This window comes from Nomascus leucogenys, chromosome 8 (genome assembly GCF_006542625.1).
Source record: "Nomascus leucogenys isolate Asia chromosome 8, Asia_NLE_v1, whole genome shotgun sequence".
In the NCBI taxonomy this organism is placed as follows: Eukaryota; Metazoa; Chordata; class Mammalia; order Primates; family Hylobatidae; genus Nomascus; species Nomascus leucogenys.
In genome coordinates, this window is record NC_044388.1 from 98,922,008 (window position 1) to 98,936,194 (window position 14,187).

Genomic DNA, 14,187 nt, shown 5'->3' on the forward strand with positions numbered 1-14,187 from the left:
GGGGTCTTGGGTCTTGGAACGTATTCCCCATAGATAAGGGGGAACTACTGTATGCTCCAGTGCAGCAGGCCACAGACAAGAAAAATGTTTAGTTTTAAGGGACAGATCAGGGAACGCTTCACATTGGAGATACTTTTTACCAAACACAAAAGGAGGAAATGGGTTCCAGGCAAAGAGGACAAATGCAAGGCACAGGAATGTGAAGCAACATTGCATTTTCTGGGAATTATACTACTTTTGATTGCCATAAAGTTTCCTCCTTCCAGTTTGGAGCCAAAGCATCCAGCTCAATTCATTTCCATTCACAGGGCCTTTGTTAAATGCCTGCGTGTGCTAGGCCCTGTGTGAGAAGCTTTACATGCATTATCTCATCGAATCCTTGCAGCTTTCCCCCGTTATCCAGATGAGAACATTGAGGCTCAGAGAGGCCAAGAATTCAGCTCAGGAATATATTCACATTCTCTTGACTTGTGGGTGTGGTGGAGCATGCCTATAATCCCAGCTGCTTGGGAGGCTGAGGTGGCAGGAGGATCACTTAAGCCCAGGAATTTTAGTTCAGCCTGGGCAACATAGTGAGAACTTGTGTCTCTTAAAAAAAAAAAAAAAAAAAAAAGGCCGGGCGTGGTGGCTCACACCTGTAATCCCAACACTTTGGGAAGCTGGGGTGGGCAGATCACTTGAGATCAGGAGTTGAAGACCAGCCTGGCCACCAACATGGTGAAACCCTGTCTCTGCCTAAAAAATACAAAAATTAGCCGGGCATGGTGGTGGGGCCTGTAGTCCCAGCTACTCAGGAGGCTGAGGTAGGAAAATCACTTGAACCCAGGAGGCGGAGTTTGCAGGGAGCCAAGATTGCGCCACTGCACTCTGGCCTGGGCGACAAAACAAGACTCCATCTCAAAAAAAAAAAAAAAAAAAAAAAAAAAAAAAACATGGGGCAGGCACAGTGGCTAACGCCTGTAATCCCAGCATTTTGGGAGACCGAGGTGGGCGGATCACCTGAAGTCGGGAGTTTGAGACCAGCCTGACCAACATGGAGAAACTCCATCTCTACTAAAAATATAAAATTAGCCGGGCGTGGTGGCACATGCCTGTAATCCCAGCTACTTGGGAGGCTGAGGCAGGAGAATCGCTTGAACCCAGAAGGCGGAGGTTGTGGTGAGCTGAGATCGCGCCTTTGCGCGCCAGCCTGGGTAACAAGAGCAAAACTCCCTCTCAAAAACAAAAAAAGACTTCTGCGATGACTTCTAAGAGTTAGAAACAGGTTTTGAGAAGTTACGTGGCTTGCCCAAGGTCACATAGCAATTTTGTTGCGCAGGTGGCCGAAACCCAAGCCTATCTAATTCCCAGTACAGCATGCTTTCTTCTCCCTGGCCATGGCCTTGCCCTTTCTCTTATCTCCCGTCTGCTTTGCCTCTTCTCAGTCTCTGTCCAGTAGGATGAACTCAGAGAACCTCACCCGGGCCGCGGTTGCCCCTGCTGAACTCGTCCTCCTGGGCATCACAAATCGCTGGGACCTGCGTGTGGCCCTCTTCCTGACCTGCGTGCCTGTCTACCTGGTGAGCCTGCTGGGAAACGTGGGCATGGCGCTGCTGATCCACATGGATGCCTGGCTCCATACACCTATGTACTTCTTCCTGGCCAACCTCTCCCTGCTGGATGCCTGCTATTCCTCCGCCATCGGCCCCAAGATGCTAGTGGACTTGCTGCTGCCCCGAGCCACCATCCCTTACACAGCCTGTGCCCTCCAGATGTTTGTCTTTGCAGGTCTGGCTGACACCGATTGTTGCTTGCTGGCAGCCACGGCCTATGACCGCTACGTGGCCATCAGAAACCCACTTCTCTATACAACAGCTGTGTCACAGCGTCTATGCCTGGCCTTGCTGGGGGCATCAGGCCTGGGTGGGGCAGTGAGCGCCTTTGTTCACACAACCCTCACCTACCGCCTGAGCTTCTGCCGCTCCTGGGAGATCAATAGCTTCTTCTGCGATATCCCTCCAATGCTGGCCATCTCGTGCAGTGACACCAGTCTCAATGAACTCCTTCTCTTCGCCATCTGTGGCTTCATCCAGACAGCCACGGTGTTAGCTATCACGGTGTCTTATGGCTTCATTGCTGGCGCTGTGATCCGCATACGCTCGGTCGAGGGCAGTTGGCAAGCAGCCTCCACCTGTGGCTCCCACCTCACAGCCGTGGCCATGATGTACGGGACACTCATTTTCATGTACCTGCGCCCCAGCTCCAGCTATGCCCTGGACACTGACAAGATGGCCTCTGTGTTCTATACCCTGGTCATCCCGGCTCTCAACCCACTCATCTACAGCCTCCGCAACAAGGAAGTCAAGGAGGCCCTCAGGCAGACCTGGAGCCGATTCCACTGTCCAGGGCAGGGGCCCCAGTGATTGGTCCAGGGAGGCTGGGTAGGTCTGACTATGAGGGGATGAGGAGGTCAGGGCCTCTTTCTGGCCCCTGTCACTGTCGGTAAAGATGGGATGTTCCTCTGGCTTGGATGTCTCATGTCATTGTTTAAGGGACAGTAAAGAGGGAAATGAAAACTTATGGCAGGGAGAAAAAGACTTGGGGTTCATCTAGGTTTAGACCTAGAGCCAGACCCTAGACCAGGCTAATGTTGCTGTTGCACTGCCTGTTGAATGTGCCTGTTGCACTGTTGTTGCACTGCCTGTTGAATGTGCCTGTTGCACTGTTGTTGCACTGCCTGTTGAATGTGCCTGTTGCACTGTTGTTGCACTGCCTGTTGAAGGTTCTTCAACATTCAAAACATAAACGTTCAGCTGGGTGCAATGGCTCATGCCTGTAACCCCAGCACTTTGGGAGGCCAAGGCAGGAGTTCAAGACCAGCCTGGGCAACACAGGGAGAACCCCCCCCCCCGCCCGCCCCGTCTCTACAAAAAAAAATTGTTAAAAATAAGCTGGGCATGATGGCACACTATGCAGTCACAAAAAAAAAGAAGATGATATCCTTTGCAGGGACATGGATGGAGCTAGAAACCATTATCCTCAGCAAACTAACACAGGATCAGAAAACCAAACACCACATGTTCTCACTTATAAGTGGGAGCTCAACGATGAGAACGTGCGGACGTATAGAGGGGAACAACACACACTGGGGCTGATTGGAGGGTGGAGGGTAGGAGGAGAGAGAGAAGCAAAAAAAATAACTAATGGATATTAGGCTTAATATCTGGGTAATAAAATAATCTGTGCAACCAACCCCCACGACACACATTACCTGCGTAACAAACCTGCACATCCTGCACGTGTACTACCCCTGAACTTAAAAGTTAAAAATAATAATAACACCTGTAATCTCAGCACTTTGGGAGGCTGAGGCGGGCGGATCACGAGGTCAGGAGATCGAGACCATCCTGGCTAACACGGTGAAACCCCAACTCTACTAAAAATACAAAAAAAAAAAATTAGCCAGGCATGGTGGGGGGAGCCTCTAGTCCCAGCTACTCAGGAGGCTGAGGCAGGAGAATGGCATGAACCCGGGAGACGGAGCTTGCAGTGAGCCAAGATCACGCCACTGCACTCCAGCCTGGGCTACAGAGCAAGACTCCATCTCAAAATAATAATAATAATAATAATAATAATAAAAATAGTAAATTAGCCCGGCGTGGTGGTGCACGCCTGTAGTCCCAGCTACTCGGGAGGCTGCAGCAGGAGAATCACTTGAGCCCAGGAGGTTGAGGCTGACATTGAGCTATGATCGTGCCACTGCACTCCAGCCTGGGTAACAGAGCAAGACCCTATCTCAAAATAGTAGTAATATAAAAGTTCCTAGGTGTTACCACGTAAAGGAATACAGCCTTATTTGCCACCTGTACTTATAAGAGGCTAATCCCCAGAAGCACCAAGTGAGAGCTATGTTAGTTCCAAGTGTTCCTAGATTCTTGACCTTTTAAGCTTCTTCATGGCCAGTGTGTCTGCACCTGCCCTCCTCAGCCCAGGAGAACATCTTCAGGATCCACTTAGACCAAAGAATGGGACGGAATATGAAGAGGGAAACATCTATCCCCTATGGCCCATGTATTCCATGTCTCAGGAAAATGGCTTAATAGCCAGAACATGCACAAGTCACTTTTAAACTCCCAACAGCTGGATTTGAATTTGGCCAAGGTTAGACTAGTTCAGGCTTATGATAGAAGTTAGGAAAAGATTAGGATTGAATGGTTAGAATTGGGTTAAGATTAGGTCTCAGGCTATGGCTAAGGATGGGGTTCAGTTACGGTAGGTTAGGATTAGGGTTAGGGAGAATTAAGAAATGATCAGGCAAATTTATGATTGAATTACAATTATGTAAATTTTATAATTTGGGCTGCTTGTTATTAGTAGTATATTTGGGATAAATTTAAGGGTTTGGGCCAGGTGCGGTGGCTCACGCCTGTAATCCCAACACTTTGGGAGGCCGAGGCAGGCAGATCATTTGAGGTCAGGAGTTGAAGACCAGACTGAGCAACATGGTGAAACCCTGTCTCTACTAAAAATACAAAAAAAAATTAGCCAGGCATGGTGGTGCATGCCTGTAATCCCAGCCATTCGGGAGGCTGAGGCAGGAGAATCACTTGAACCCAGGAGGCGGAGGTTGCAGTGAGCCAAGATCATGCCACTGCACTCCAGCCAGAGTGACAGAGCGAGACTCCATGTAAAAAAATAAATAAATAAATAAATAAATAAATAAGAGTTTGGATAAATCTTGTTAGAAATATTAGAATTATTTTAGGGTTAGTGTTAGAATGGGAGACTAAAGATTGGAGTTCGGATTTCATTTGTATTACTCAATTAAATTGGAGTTAGAGTTTAGTTCATATTAGACCTAAGCTGGTGTATGGGTAACGTTTGTGGTAAGTTTAAGTCACAGTCTGGTTATTACTACAGGTAAGCTGGGATCAGAACCAGAGGAAATTTAGGCATAACAATATTTTAGCTATCAAATTGGCATGCTTATGGTCACTTTAAGATTTAGTTGGGGTTATAAATGATGTTACTTAAAGCTTAAGGGTAGGGGTTGGTTGTTGGTGAATTTCAGTTTCATTCAGAGTGATGAGCATGCCTGGATTTGCATGTGGTTGGGTAGGATTCATATCATGACTGTTTGGTGTTAAGATTCCAGCATTGAGGTAGGGTTGGAGTTGGAGAGGGAATGCCATAACCCTGACCTCTTGGGCAACAGTAACTACACTGCCCCAAGCCTTGAGTCATGGAGGACCTCCCAGACCCAGTGCTCTTGGAGTTTTATTTACCCCAAGTTCACAAATTTGACAGATTTCTTTTGTCTCCATGACTCTTTTACACATAGGCAAGTCCCAAGGCACTGCATTCTGCCTGGGAAGCCTCTCTCTGCAGGAGCAGACAGGAGTAGACCCTGGGAGTTACAGGCAAGAGCCTCCAAGAAGAGGTGGAGCATGGCCAGATTTAAGTGTCAGCTTCTACCTGATCCTCCCTCCAGTTCCCCTGATTATGGCTGAGGCGAGGCCAGGGGTGGGAAAGGTATAGGACTCAAACAATGCTTCACCCAATAGGCTGCCCATGGAGTCTCTTCCTTGGGTCCCAGCCAGGGGCTGGCCTTGCCCCTCTACACTCTCCCTTCAAGGAGAAATCAACCACCTGGCACTTAGACAGCAGGAAAACTGAAGGCTTCGACCCGGCTCCCTGGGAAGATGTCCCTTGTTGCCAGGACCAAGACCCTCCCTCTTGGTAACTATGGCATTCTTGGAGGTCCCAGGCTAATAAAGAGAAGAATGTGGACAAGACTGTCTCCTCAAATCTTAGAGAACTTTACAGGTTTCCTGACTCACCCCAGTTTTCCCAGAACAGTCCAGTTTTAAAACTCCAAGTCCCGGCTGGGCACGGTGGCTCACGCCTGTAATCCCAGCACTTTGGGAGGCCAAGGCGGGTGGATCACGAGGTCAGGAGATTGAGACCGGCCTGGCTATCACAGTGAAACCCCGTCTCTACTAAAAATACAAAAAAAATTAGCCGGGCGTGGTGGCGGGCACCTGCAGTCTCAGCTACTCAGGAGGCTAAGGCAGGAGAATGGCTTGAACCTGGGAGGCAGAGCTTGCAGTGAGCCGAGACTGCACCACTGCACTCCAGCCTGGGAGATAGAGCGAGACTCTGTCTCAAAAAAAAAAAAAAAAAAAAAAAAACACATACTCAAAGTCCCATGTCCCAAGACACCCTCAGTCCTGGGCAAATCAAGATAGTTGGTCACCCCCTTTCCTGTTGAAGCAGCTCTTGAGAGACAAGGTACAATGTCCCAAATTCAGCACATTTTGAAAAGACTTAGATAAAATAAAACCCCTCCTCTCATCCCAAGGCTCAACCATCCTCTCCCAGTTCCCCAACTCCTCTTGCCTCCTATCACCACAGCAACTCAGGTGCCACAACAAAAATCGGAGTCATTGTCAAAGGAGTTGGCAACCTGAGGACTGCAAATGTAAGGCTTGCCCCAAATTCAACATTTAGACTCAAAGATCTCCTCTATGATCCTTTCTCTTTTTTGTGGGTTCTTAGGCTCTCATGACATACAGCAGCTGCCACAATCAGTGGAGAAGTTTCCAGAGGGATAAGGCCCCTTCCATCACCTTGGCCCTACAAGATGGCCATGGCTCCATTCACATATTTAGTATCCATGGAGCAGCCAGATACAATAATTACATAAATCCTAGAAACCAGCTGCAGGAAATACCAAGTTTCAAGCTATTATACTGGGCTTACTTGATAAATAGGAAAACAAACAAGAGGGAAGGGGAAAGAATTGGGAAACAGTAACAGAGCCCAACCTGGAGAATGAAGAAAGAGGGATAAATCACCCCTCCTAAAGTGAGATACCCAGAAGAATGCACCCAATTCTGATAAAGTATTTCCCTTCAACACCACTTCCTAAAGCAGGCAGTGAGGATAGGAAGCTGGGGAAGACTGGGGCACTCATTGCACAAAGTAAGTTGGGCCCTGCAACATGGGTGGAAATTGAGGAGAAGAGGCAATTGTACCAGGGGGATGAGCAGCAAGTATATAGAAAGGCATGGAAGTAAAATAAGCTCAGCATGAGCAGAAGACTCTAAGGAGACCAATTTAACTGGCTTGAGGGGGTGTGCTGGGAAAATAGAGGGAAGTTTAAAGATTGAAAATTAGGGAATGAGAAGAACACTCCATGGCCTCAATATTAAGTAGGAAATTTAGACTTTATTCAAGAGGCAATAGTAGATCATTGGAAGTTTATATATTCAGAATCACTCTTTCTGGTTATTCCAACACTGTTATGTAAAGCTATTCCCACCTGGAATGGTACATACAGGTTCAGTTCCCTCATACTGCAGTACACACACAGAAACACATACCCCTTCAATAAAGGCCTAGTCTCGTATTAGAAATATTCCTTGCTGGAAATAAGGGAGAACACAAACAAATGGAAAAACATTCCATGCTCATGGACAGAAAGAATCAATATTGTGAAAATGGCCATACTGCCCAAAGTAATTTATAGATTCAGTGCTATTCCCATCAAGCTACCACTGACTTTCTCCACAGAATTGGAAAAAATTACTATAAATTTTATATGGAACCAAAAAAGAGCCCATATAGCCAAGACAATTCTAAGTAAAAACAACAAAGCTGGAGGCATCACACTACTTGACTTCAAGCTATACTACAAGGCTACAGTAACCAAAACAGCATGGTACTGGTACCAAAACAGGATACAGACCAATGGAACAGAACAGAGACCTCAGAAATAACACCACACATCTACAACCATCTGATCTTCAACAAATCTGACAAAAACAAGCAATGGGGAAAGGATTCCCTATTCAATAAATGATGCTAGGAGAACTGGTTAGCCATATGCAGAAAATTGAAACTGGACCCCTTCTTTACATCTTATACAAAAATTAACTGAAGATGGATGAAAGACTTACATGTAAAACCCAAACCATAAAAACCCTAGAAGAAAACCTAGGCAATACCATTCAGGACATAGGCATGGGCAAAGACTTCATGACTAAAACACCAAAAGCAATTGCAACAACAGTCAAAATTGAGAAATGGGATCTAATCAAACTAAAGAGCTTCTGCACAGTAAAAGAAACTATCATCAGAGTGAACAGGCAACCTATAGAATGGGAGAAAACTTTTGCAATCTACCCATCTGACAAAGGGCTAATATCCAGAATCTACAAGGAAATTAAACAAATTTACAAGAAAAAAACAAACAACCCCATCAAAAAGTGGGCAAAGGATATGAACAGACACTTCTCAAAAGAAGCAATTTATGTAGCCAACAAACATGAAAAAATGCTCATTATCACTGGTCATTACAGAAATGCAAATCAAAACCATAATGAGATACCATCTCACACCAGTTAGAATGGCGATCATTAAAAAGTCAGGAAACGGCCGGGCGTGGTGGCTCATGCCTGTAATCCCTGACTTTGGGAGGCCGAGGTGGGTGGATCATGAGGTCAGGAGTTCAAGACCAGCCTGGCCAAGATGGTGAAACCCCATCTCTACTAAAAATACAAAAATTAGCCAGGCATGGTGGTGGGGGCCTGTAATCCCAGCTACTCGGGAGGCTGAGGCAGAGAATTGCTAGAACCCAGGAGGTGGAAGTTGTAGTGAGCCAAGATCATGCCACTGCACTCCAGCCTGGGTGACAGAATGAGACTCCATCTCAAAAAAAAAAAAAAAAGTCAAGAAACGACAGGTGCCGGCAAGGCTGTGGAGAAATAGGAACACTTTTACACTGTTAGAGGGAACGTAAATTAGTTCAACCATTGTGGAAATCAGTGTGGCGATTCCTCAAGGATCTAGAACCAGAAATACCATTTGACCCAGCAATCCCATTACTGGGTATATACCCAAAGGATTATAAATCATTCTACTATAAAGACACATGCACAAATATGTTAATTGCAGCACTGTTTACAATAGCAAAGACTTAGAACCAACCCAAATGCCCATCAATGATAGACTGGATAAAGAAAATGTGGCACATATACACCATGGAATACTATGCAGCCATAAAAAAGGATGAGTTCATGTCCTGCGCAGGGACATGGATGAAGTTGGAAGGCATCATTCTCAGCAAACTTAAACAGGAACAGAAAACTAAACACCACATGTTCTCACTCATAAGTGGGAGCTGAACAATGAGAACACATGGACACAGGGAGGGGAACATCACACACCAGGGCCTGTCAGGGGTTGTGGGGTAGGAAAGGGATAACATTAGGAGAAATACCTAATGTAGATGACAGGTTGATAGGTGCAGCAAACCACCGTGGCACATACATACCTGCATAACAAACCTGCACGTTCTGCACATGTATCCCAGAACTTAAAGTAAAATTTTTTTAAAAAAGAAATATTCGTTGTTAAAAAAAACACTCTCATAGGTCCAGCCACCCACACAGACACAGATGCAGCTGCACACTGAGACACACATCTGAGCTCATGGACGAATGGAGTTGCACAGAGACACAATCGCTCCCACAAACACCCCTCTACAAATTGAGACTGTTGATAATAGTTGTGATCGCCACAGTCACCAGGGGCACAATTCCTCCCACACTCCACACATCCTACAAGAAGCCACCATGAGGTGGTGGTGACAGGTGAGGTGAGAGGAGGGTTGGCTCCAGAAGCTACAGCTGTAAACCCTGGGATCCCCAGGTCACTCTAGTCAGCTGACCCTTCTCTCTCATCTTCACAAGGCAGGGGCTGAGGAGCAGCAGCTTTGCAGTGCACAGGGCTCCTGAATTCCCCTGAGTTGGAGGTGGCACCAATCACCTCCTCCTCCATCAAACTGGTCCCTAGAGAGGGAGGATAACAAGCCCCACAGCCAGGCTTCCTTGTGTCCCAGGAATGAAGGCCATGAGAAGAGGTTGTCGCCTCTGGGGAAAAGCTAAGGTGCTCCCAGGGCTCTAAACCCCATAAGCATGGCCAATCATTCCTTCCTCAGACCCTCTAGTGTCAAGTCACTCCTGGGCCCTGCTGCTGTTTCTTCCTGTGATGTGCAGAACCCAGAGGGTACACTTGGGGACAAGGGGCCAGGCTGCAGACTGTGCAGATCTGTCTTCCTGTGTGTGACTATGTGCATGAGTCATGTGTGTAAGTATGAGAGTATGTGCTGTTTGCAAGGCTGTGATTGTTTATCACCATCACTGCACAATGGTTTCATTGTAGGAGGTAGGAGGCAGTGTGTATGTGCATATGCCCCTCTAGCATGGCACATCTCTGCCGTGATCCACCATGAGCCTACGTGAGTGCAGCCATGTATGTGAAGGTGTGAGGCTGTGTGCAAAGATGTGATTGTATGATCAGTGAGGGGATTGGATGTGGCTGGGCATGCATGGATGGGCACTGGGTAGAGTGCTCACACACAGTAAGCAGTCAATGAGAACATGAATGTGCGTGATGGGTCACAGCAGCTGTGCATGGTGCTATGTCTCCATCAACAGGAGTATGTGAATGATTGTCACCCTTTGGCCTTAGTGCCATTTTGTGATTGCATTTGGCCATGTGTGTATGTGTATGATGATCTTGGCTTCTGAATCCTGAGGTAATGGTTGTCTGCCTACTTTGCTCTGAATGCATGTGCTGGCTCCGCATTTCTGTATATGACATGATTGTGCCTATGTATTTGCAGAGACCAGCTTGAGGATGCACATGTCTGCATGCCTGCATGTGCGTTTGCAACTACATTTGAATGTTTCTACAAACCTCTTTGTATATTTGAATGCTTCTTGGGACCAATTTAGACACGGTCAGAGCAGGTCCATTTCCCAAAAGCAATTCTATAAACAGGCTTCCCCTTCCATCCTACCCAATCATCCTGATCCTCTTCCCCTCTAGGAAAGTGAGAAAGAATTAGGGGCTTAAGAAAAGATGCTTTAGAGGAAGTCAATGCCAGAGATTCTTCTTAACCGATAGAGAAAAAAAAAAAGGAATACAATAGGGTAGGGAGGTCCTTCATTTGATTTTTTTTTAATAGAGAAGGATGTGGAAATAAATTAAAAAATCATTTCCCTGTAAAGGTGGTTTCAGCCCAGTCTTCAGCAAACCTGTGCCCTAAAATTCCTCTCAGTTACTTCAATTCTCTTCTTAGAGAATTGCTCAAGATTTCTGCAATGAAATTCAGACAGGAAAAAAACTGAGACATTGAAAACGAGTTGCCCCTGTCCTTAAGAGTTAAGTCGCTAGGCCTGGGCAGATGTGTCCATCTGTCCACACGAGTTTCTCACACTGTGATGTGTATCTTCTTGGTGCTCAGTAAGTGTTTGATTTCATGGGGAAAGTTTTCAGGGATATGAGGACTCATTCAAACTCTCTTGTTCTTTTTTTTTCTTTTTTTTTTTTTTTTTTTTTTTGTGAGACGGAGTCTCACTGTGCCAGCCAGGCTGGAGTGCAGTGGCACAATCTCGGCTCACTGCAACCTCTGCCTCCTGGGTTCAAGATATTCTCCTGCCCCAGCCTCCCTAGTAGCTGGGATTCCAGCTGCGTGACACCACGCCCGGCTAATTTTTGTATTTTTTTTTTTAGTAGAGATGGGGTTTCACCACGTTGGCCAGGCTGGTCTCGAACCCCTGACCTCAGGTGATCCTCCTACCTTGGCCTCCCAAAGTGCTGGGATTACAGGCACGAGCCACTGCACCCGGCCTTGTTTTGTGTTTTAAGTCTGAAAATATCTGTATTCTTTACTCACACTTGAGTAGTATTTTTGCTGAGTGGAGAATTCCAAGTTTGAAATGTTTTTTTCAGTATTTGAATATTGTTAAACTGTTCTATAATCTACTGTTGAATTGAAACATTTGATGGCAATTTAATTATATGGATATCATCCGTTCATTGCACCCCATGCCCTTAGGAAGCACTGGATTCTCCTCTTCATTTCCAGTGTTCTAAAATTCCACTATTTGTGTCTAGGTGTTGTGGGTTCATATTCATTTCAATGTAAACATATGTGCTCTTCAGATTTTTTTTCTAGAGTTTCTTTCTTATGTTTCTCTCCTCCATCTTGGTTTGGTTTCATTCCTTCTTTTCCAAAATAAATGTCCATTGGTCAGATCTTTCTGTGTCAAACCTCTCTCTGTTTCATCTTTTCTTTCATATTTTCCTCCTTCCCTGATCTACATCTTGTGCAATATCTTTTGTTCTATTTTTGCTTAAATCCCAAACTATCAAAGTTGAACGTGACCTTGAAGATGAGTTACTTCAATTCTCTTATTTCGCAGGTTGAAAGTCTAAGGCCCCACAAGGTCAGGAGATCAAGACCATCCTGGCTAACACAGTGAAACCCCATCTCTACGAAAAATAAGAAAACAAAAAATTAGCCGGGCGTAGTGACGGGCGCCTGTAGTTCCTGCTACTCGGGAGGCTGAGGCAGGAGAATGGCGTGAACCCAGGAGGTGGAGCTTGCAGTGAGCCGAGATTGCGCCACTGTGCTCCAGCCTGGGCGACAGAGCGAGACTCCGTCTCAAAAAAAAAAAAGGAAAAGAAAGAAAATCTAAGGTCCAGAAAGGAAGAAGTCTCAGGGAGGTGAAATGACTTCCCACAGTCACACCTGTGCGTAGGGCCAGGGCTACCTGACTCTAAACTCTTGATTTTTTCCCACGGCCAGGAAGTCTTGAACAATTTATCCCCTCACCTTTTCCATTAGACATCGGTGAGGTGACCCATCAATAGAAAGGAGCCCTTGAGGTTCCAGGCGAATAACCAGCCTGCCATGGAGGCTGCCAATGAGTCTTCAGAGGGAACCCCATTCATTTTATTGGGACTGACAACAAGTCCTGGACAGCAGCGGCCTCTCTTTGTGCTGTTCTTGCTCTTGTATGTGGCTGGCCTCCTGGGTAATGGACTCATTGTGGCTGCCATCCAGGCCAGTCCAGCCCTTCATGCACCCATGTACTTCCTGCTGGCCCGCCTGTCCTTTGCTGATCTCTGCTTCACCTCTGTCACTGTGCCCAAGATGTTGGCCAACTTGTTGGCCCACGACCACTCCATCTCGCTGGCTGGCTGCCTGACCCAAATGTACTTCTTCTTTGCCCTGGGGGTAACTGATAGCTGTCTCCTGGCGGCCATGGCCTATGACCGCTACGTGGCCATCCAGCACCCCCTCCACTATGCCACGAGGATGTCCCGGGCCGTGTGCACAGCCCTGGTGCTGATGGCATGGCTGGTGTCCCACGTCCACTCCCTCCTGCATATCCTGCTCATGGCTCGCTTGTCCTTCTGTGCTTCCCATCAAGTGCCCCACTTCTTCTGTGACCACTAGCCTCTCTTAAGGCTCTCATGCTCCGACACCCACCACATCCAGCTGCTCATCTTCACCGAGGGCGCCGCGGTGGTGGTCACTCCCTTCCTGCTCATCCTCGCCTCCTATGGGGCCATTGCAGCTGCCGTGCTCCAGCTGCCCTCGGCCTCTGGGAAGCTCCGGGCTGTGTCCACGTGTGGCTCCCACCTGGCTGTGGTGAGCCTCTTCTATGGGACAGTCATTGCCGTCTACTTCCAGCCCACATCCCGATATGAGGCAGAGCGGGACCATGTGGCCACTGTCACGTACACTGTAGTCACCCCCATGCTGAACCCCGTCATCTACAGCCTCCGGAATCGCGATGTACAGGGGGCACTCTGAGCCCTTCTCATTGGGCGAAGGATCTCAGCTAGTGACTCCTGAGGGCAGGACCCCACTGAGGACAGACTGCATCACCCATGCTGGCAACTCTTGAATATGACCCTCTATCCTCTGCTATGCTCAAAAATCATAACAGCTGTCATTTTCTGAGCACCTGCCTGGAAGCAGATCCTTGCCTGATCTCATTTTATTCCCACAGTCACCCAGGATGCAGATATTATGATCCAGTTTTACACACAAGGAAATCTGTCTTTGGGCTCAAAGGTAAGAAGTGACTTTCCAGCCAGGCGCAGCGGCTCACGCCTGTAATCCCAGCACTTTGAGAAGCCGAGGCGGTGGATCACCTGAGGTCGGGAGTTCAAGTTCAGCCTGGCCAACATGGCGAAACCCTGTCTCTACTAAAAATACCAAAATTAGCCAAGTGTGGGTGGCACGCAACTGTAATCCCATCTACTCCGGAGACTGAGGCAAGAGAATCACTTGAACCCAAAAGATGAAGGTTGAAGGGAGCCAAGATTGTGCCACTGAGCTCC

General features: G+C 47.1%; 2 protein-coding genes across 2 annotated transcripts; both read left to right on the top strand.

Annotated features, from left to right (window-relative positions):
- Positions 1–1,182: 1,182 nt before the first annotated feature.
- Positions 1,183–2,458, top strand: LOC100593672 (olfactory receptor 5C1). Its single transcript, XM_030816473.1, has one exon. It carries the CDS (start codon positions 1,377–1,379, stop codon positions 2,400–2,402), a length of 1,026 nt encoding a protein of 341 aa, XP_030672333.1. The 5' UTR covers positions 1,183–1,376; the 3' UTR covers positions 2,403–2,458.
- Positions 2,459–12,745: 10,287 nt separating this feature from the next.
- LOC100594021 (olfactory receptor 1K1) lies at positions 12,746–13,696 on the top strand. The gene is given in 1 exon segment (XM_030817770.1): positions 12,746–13,696. A coding segment is annotated over 1 exon segment (951 nt).
- The last annotated feature ends 491 nt before the right edge of the window (positions 13,697–14,187 follow it).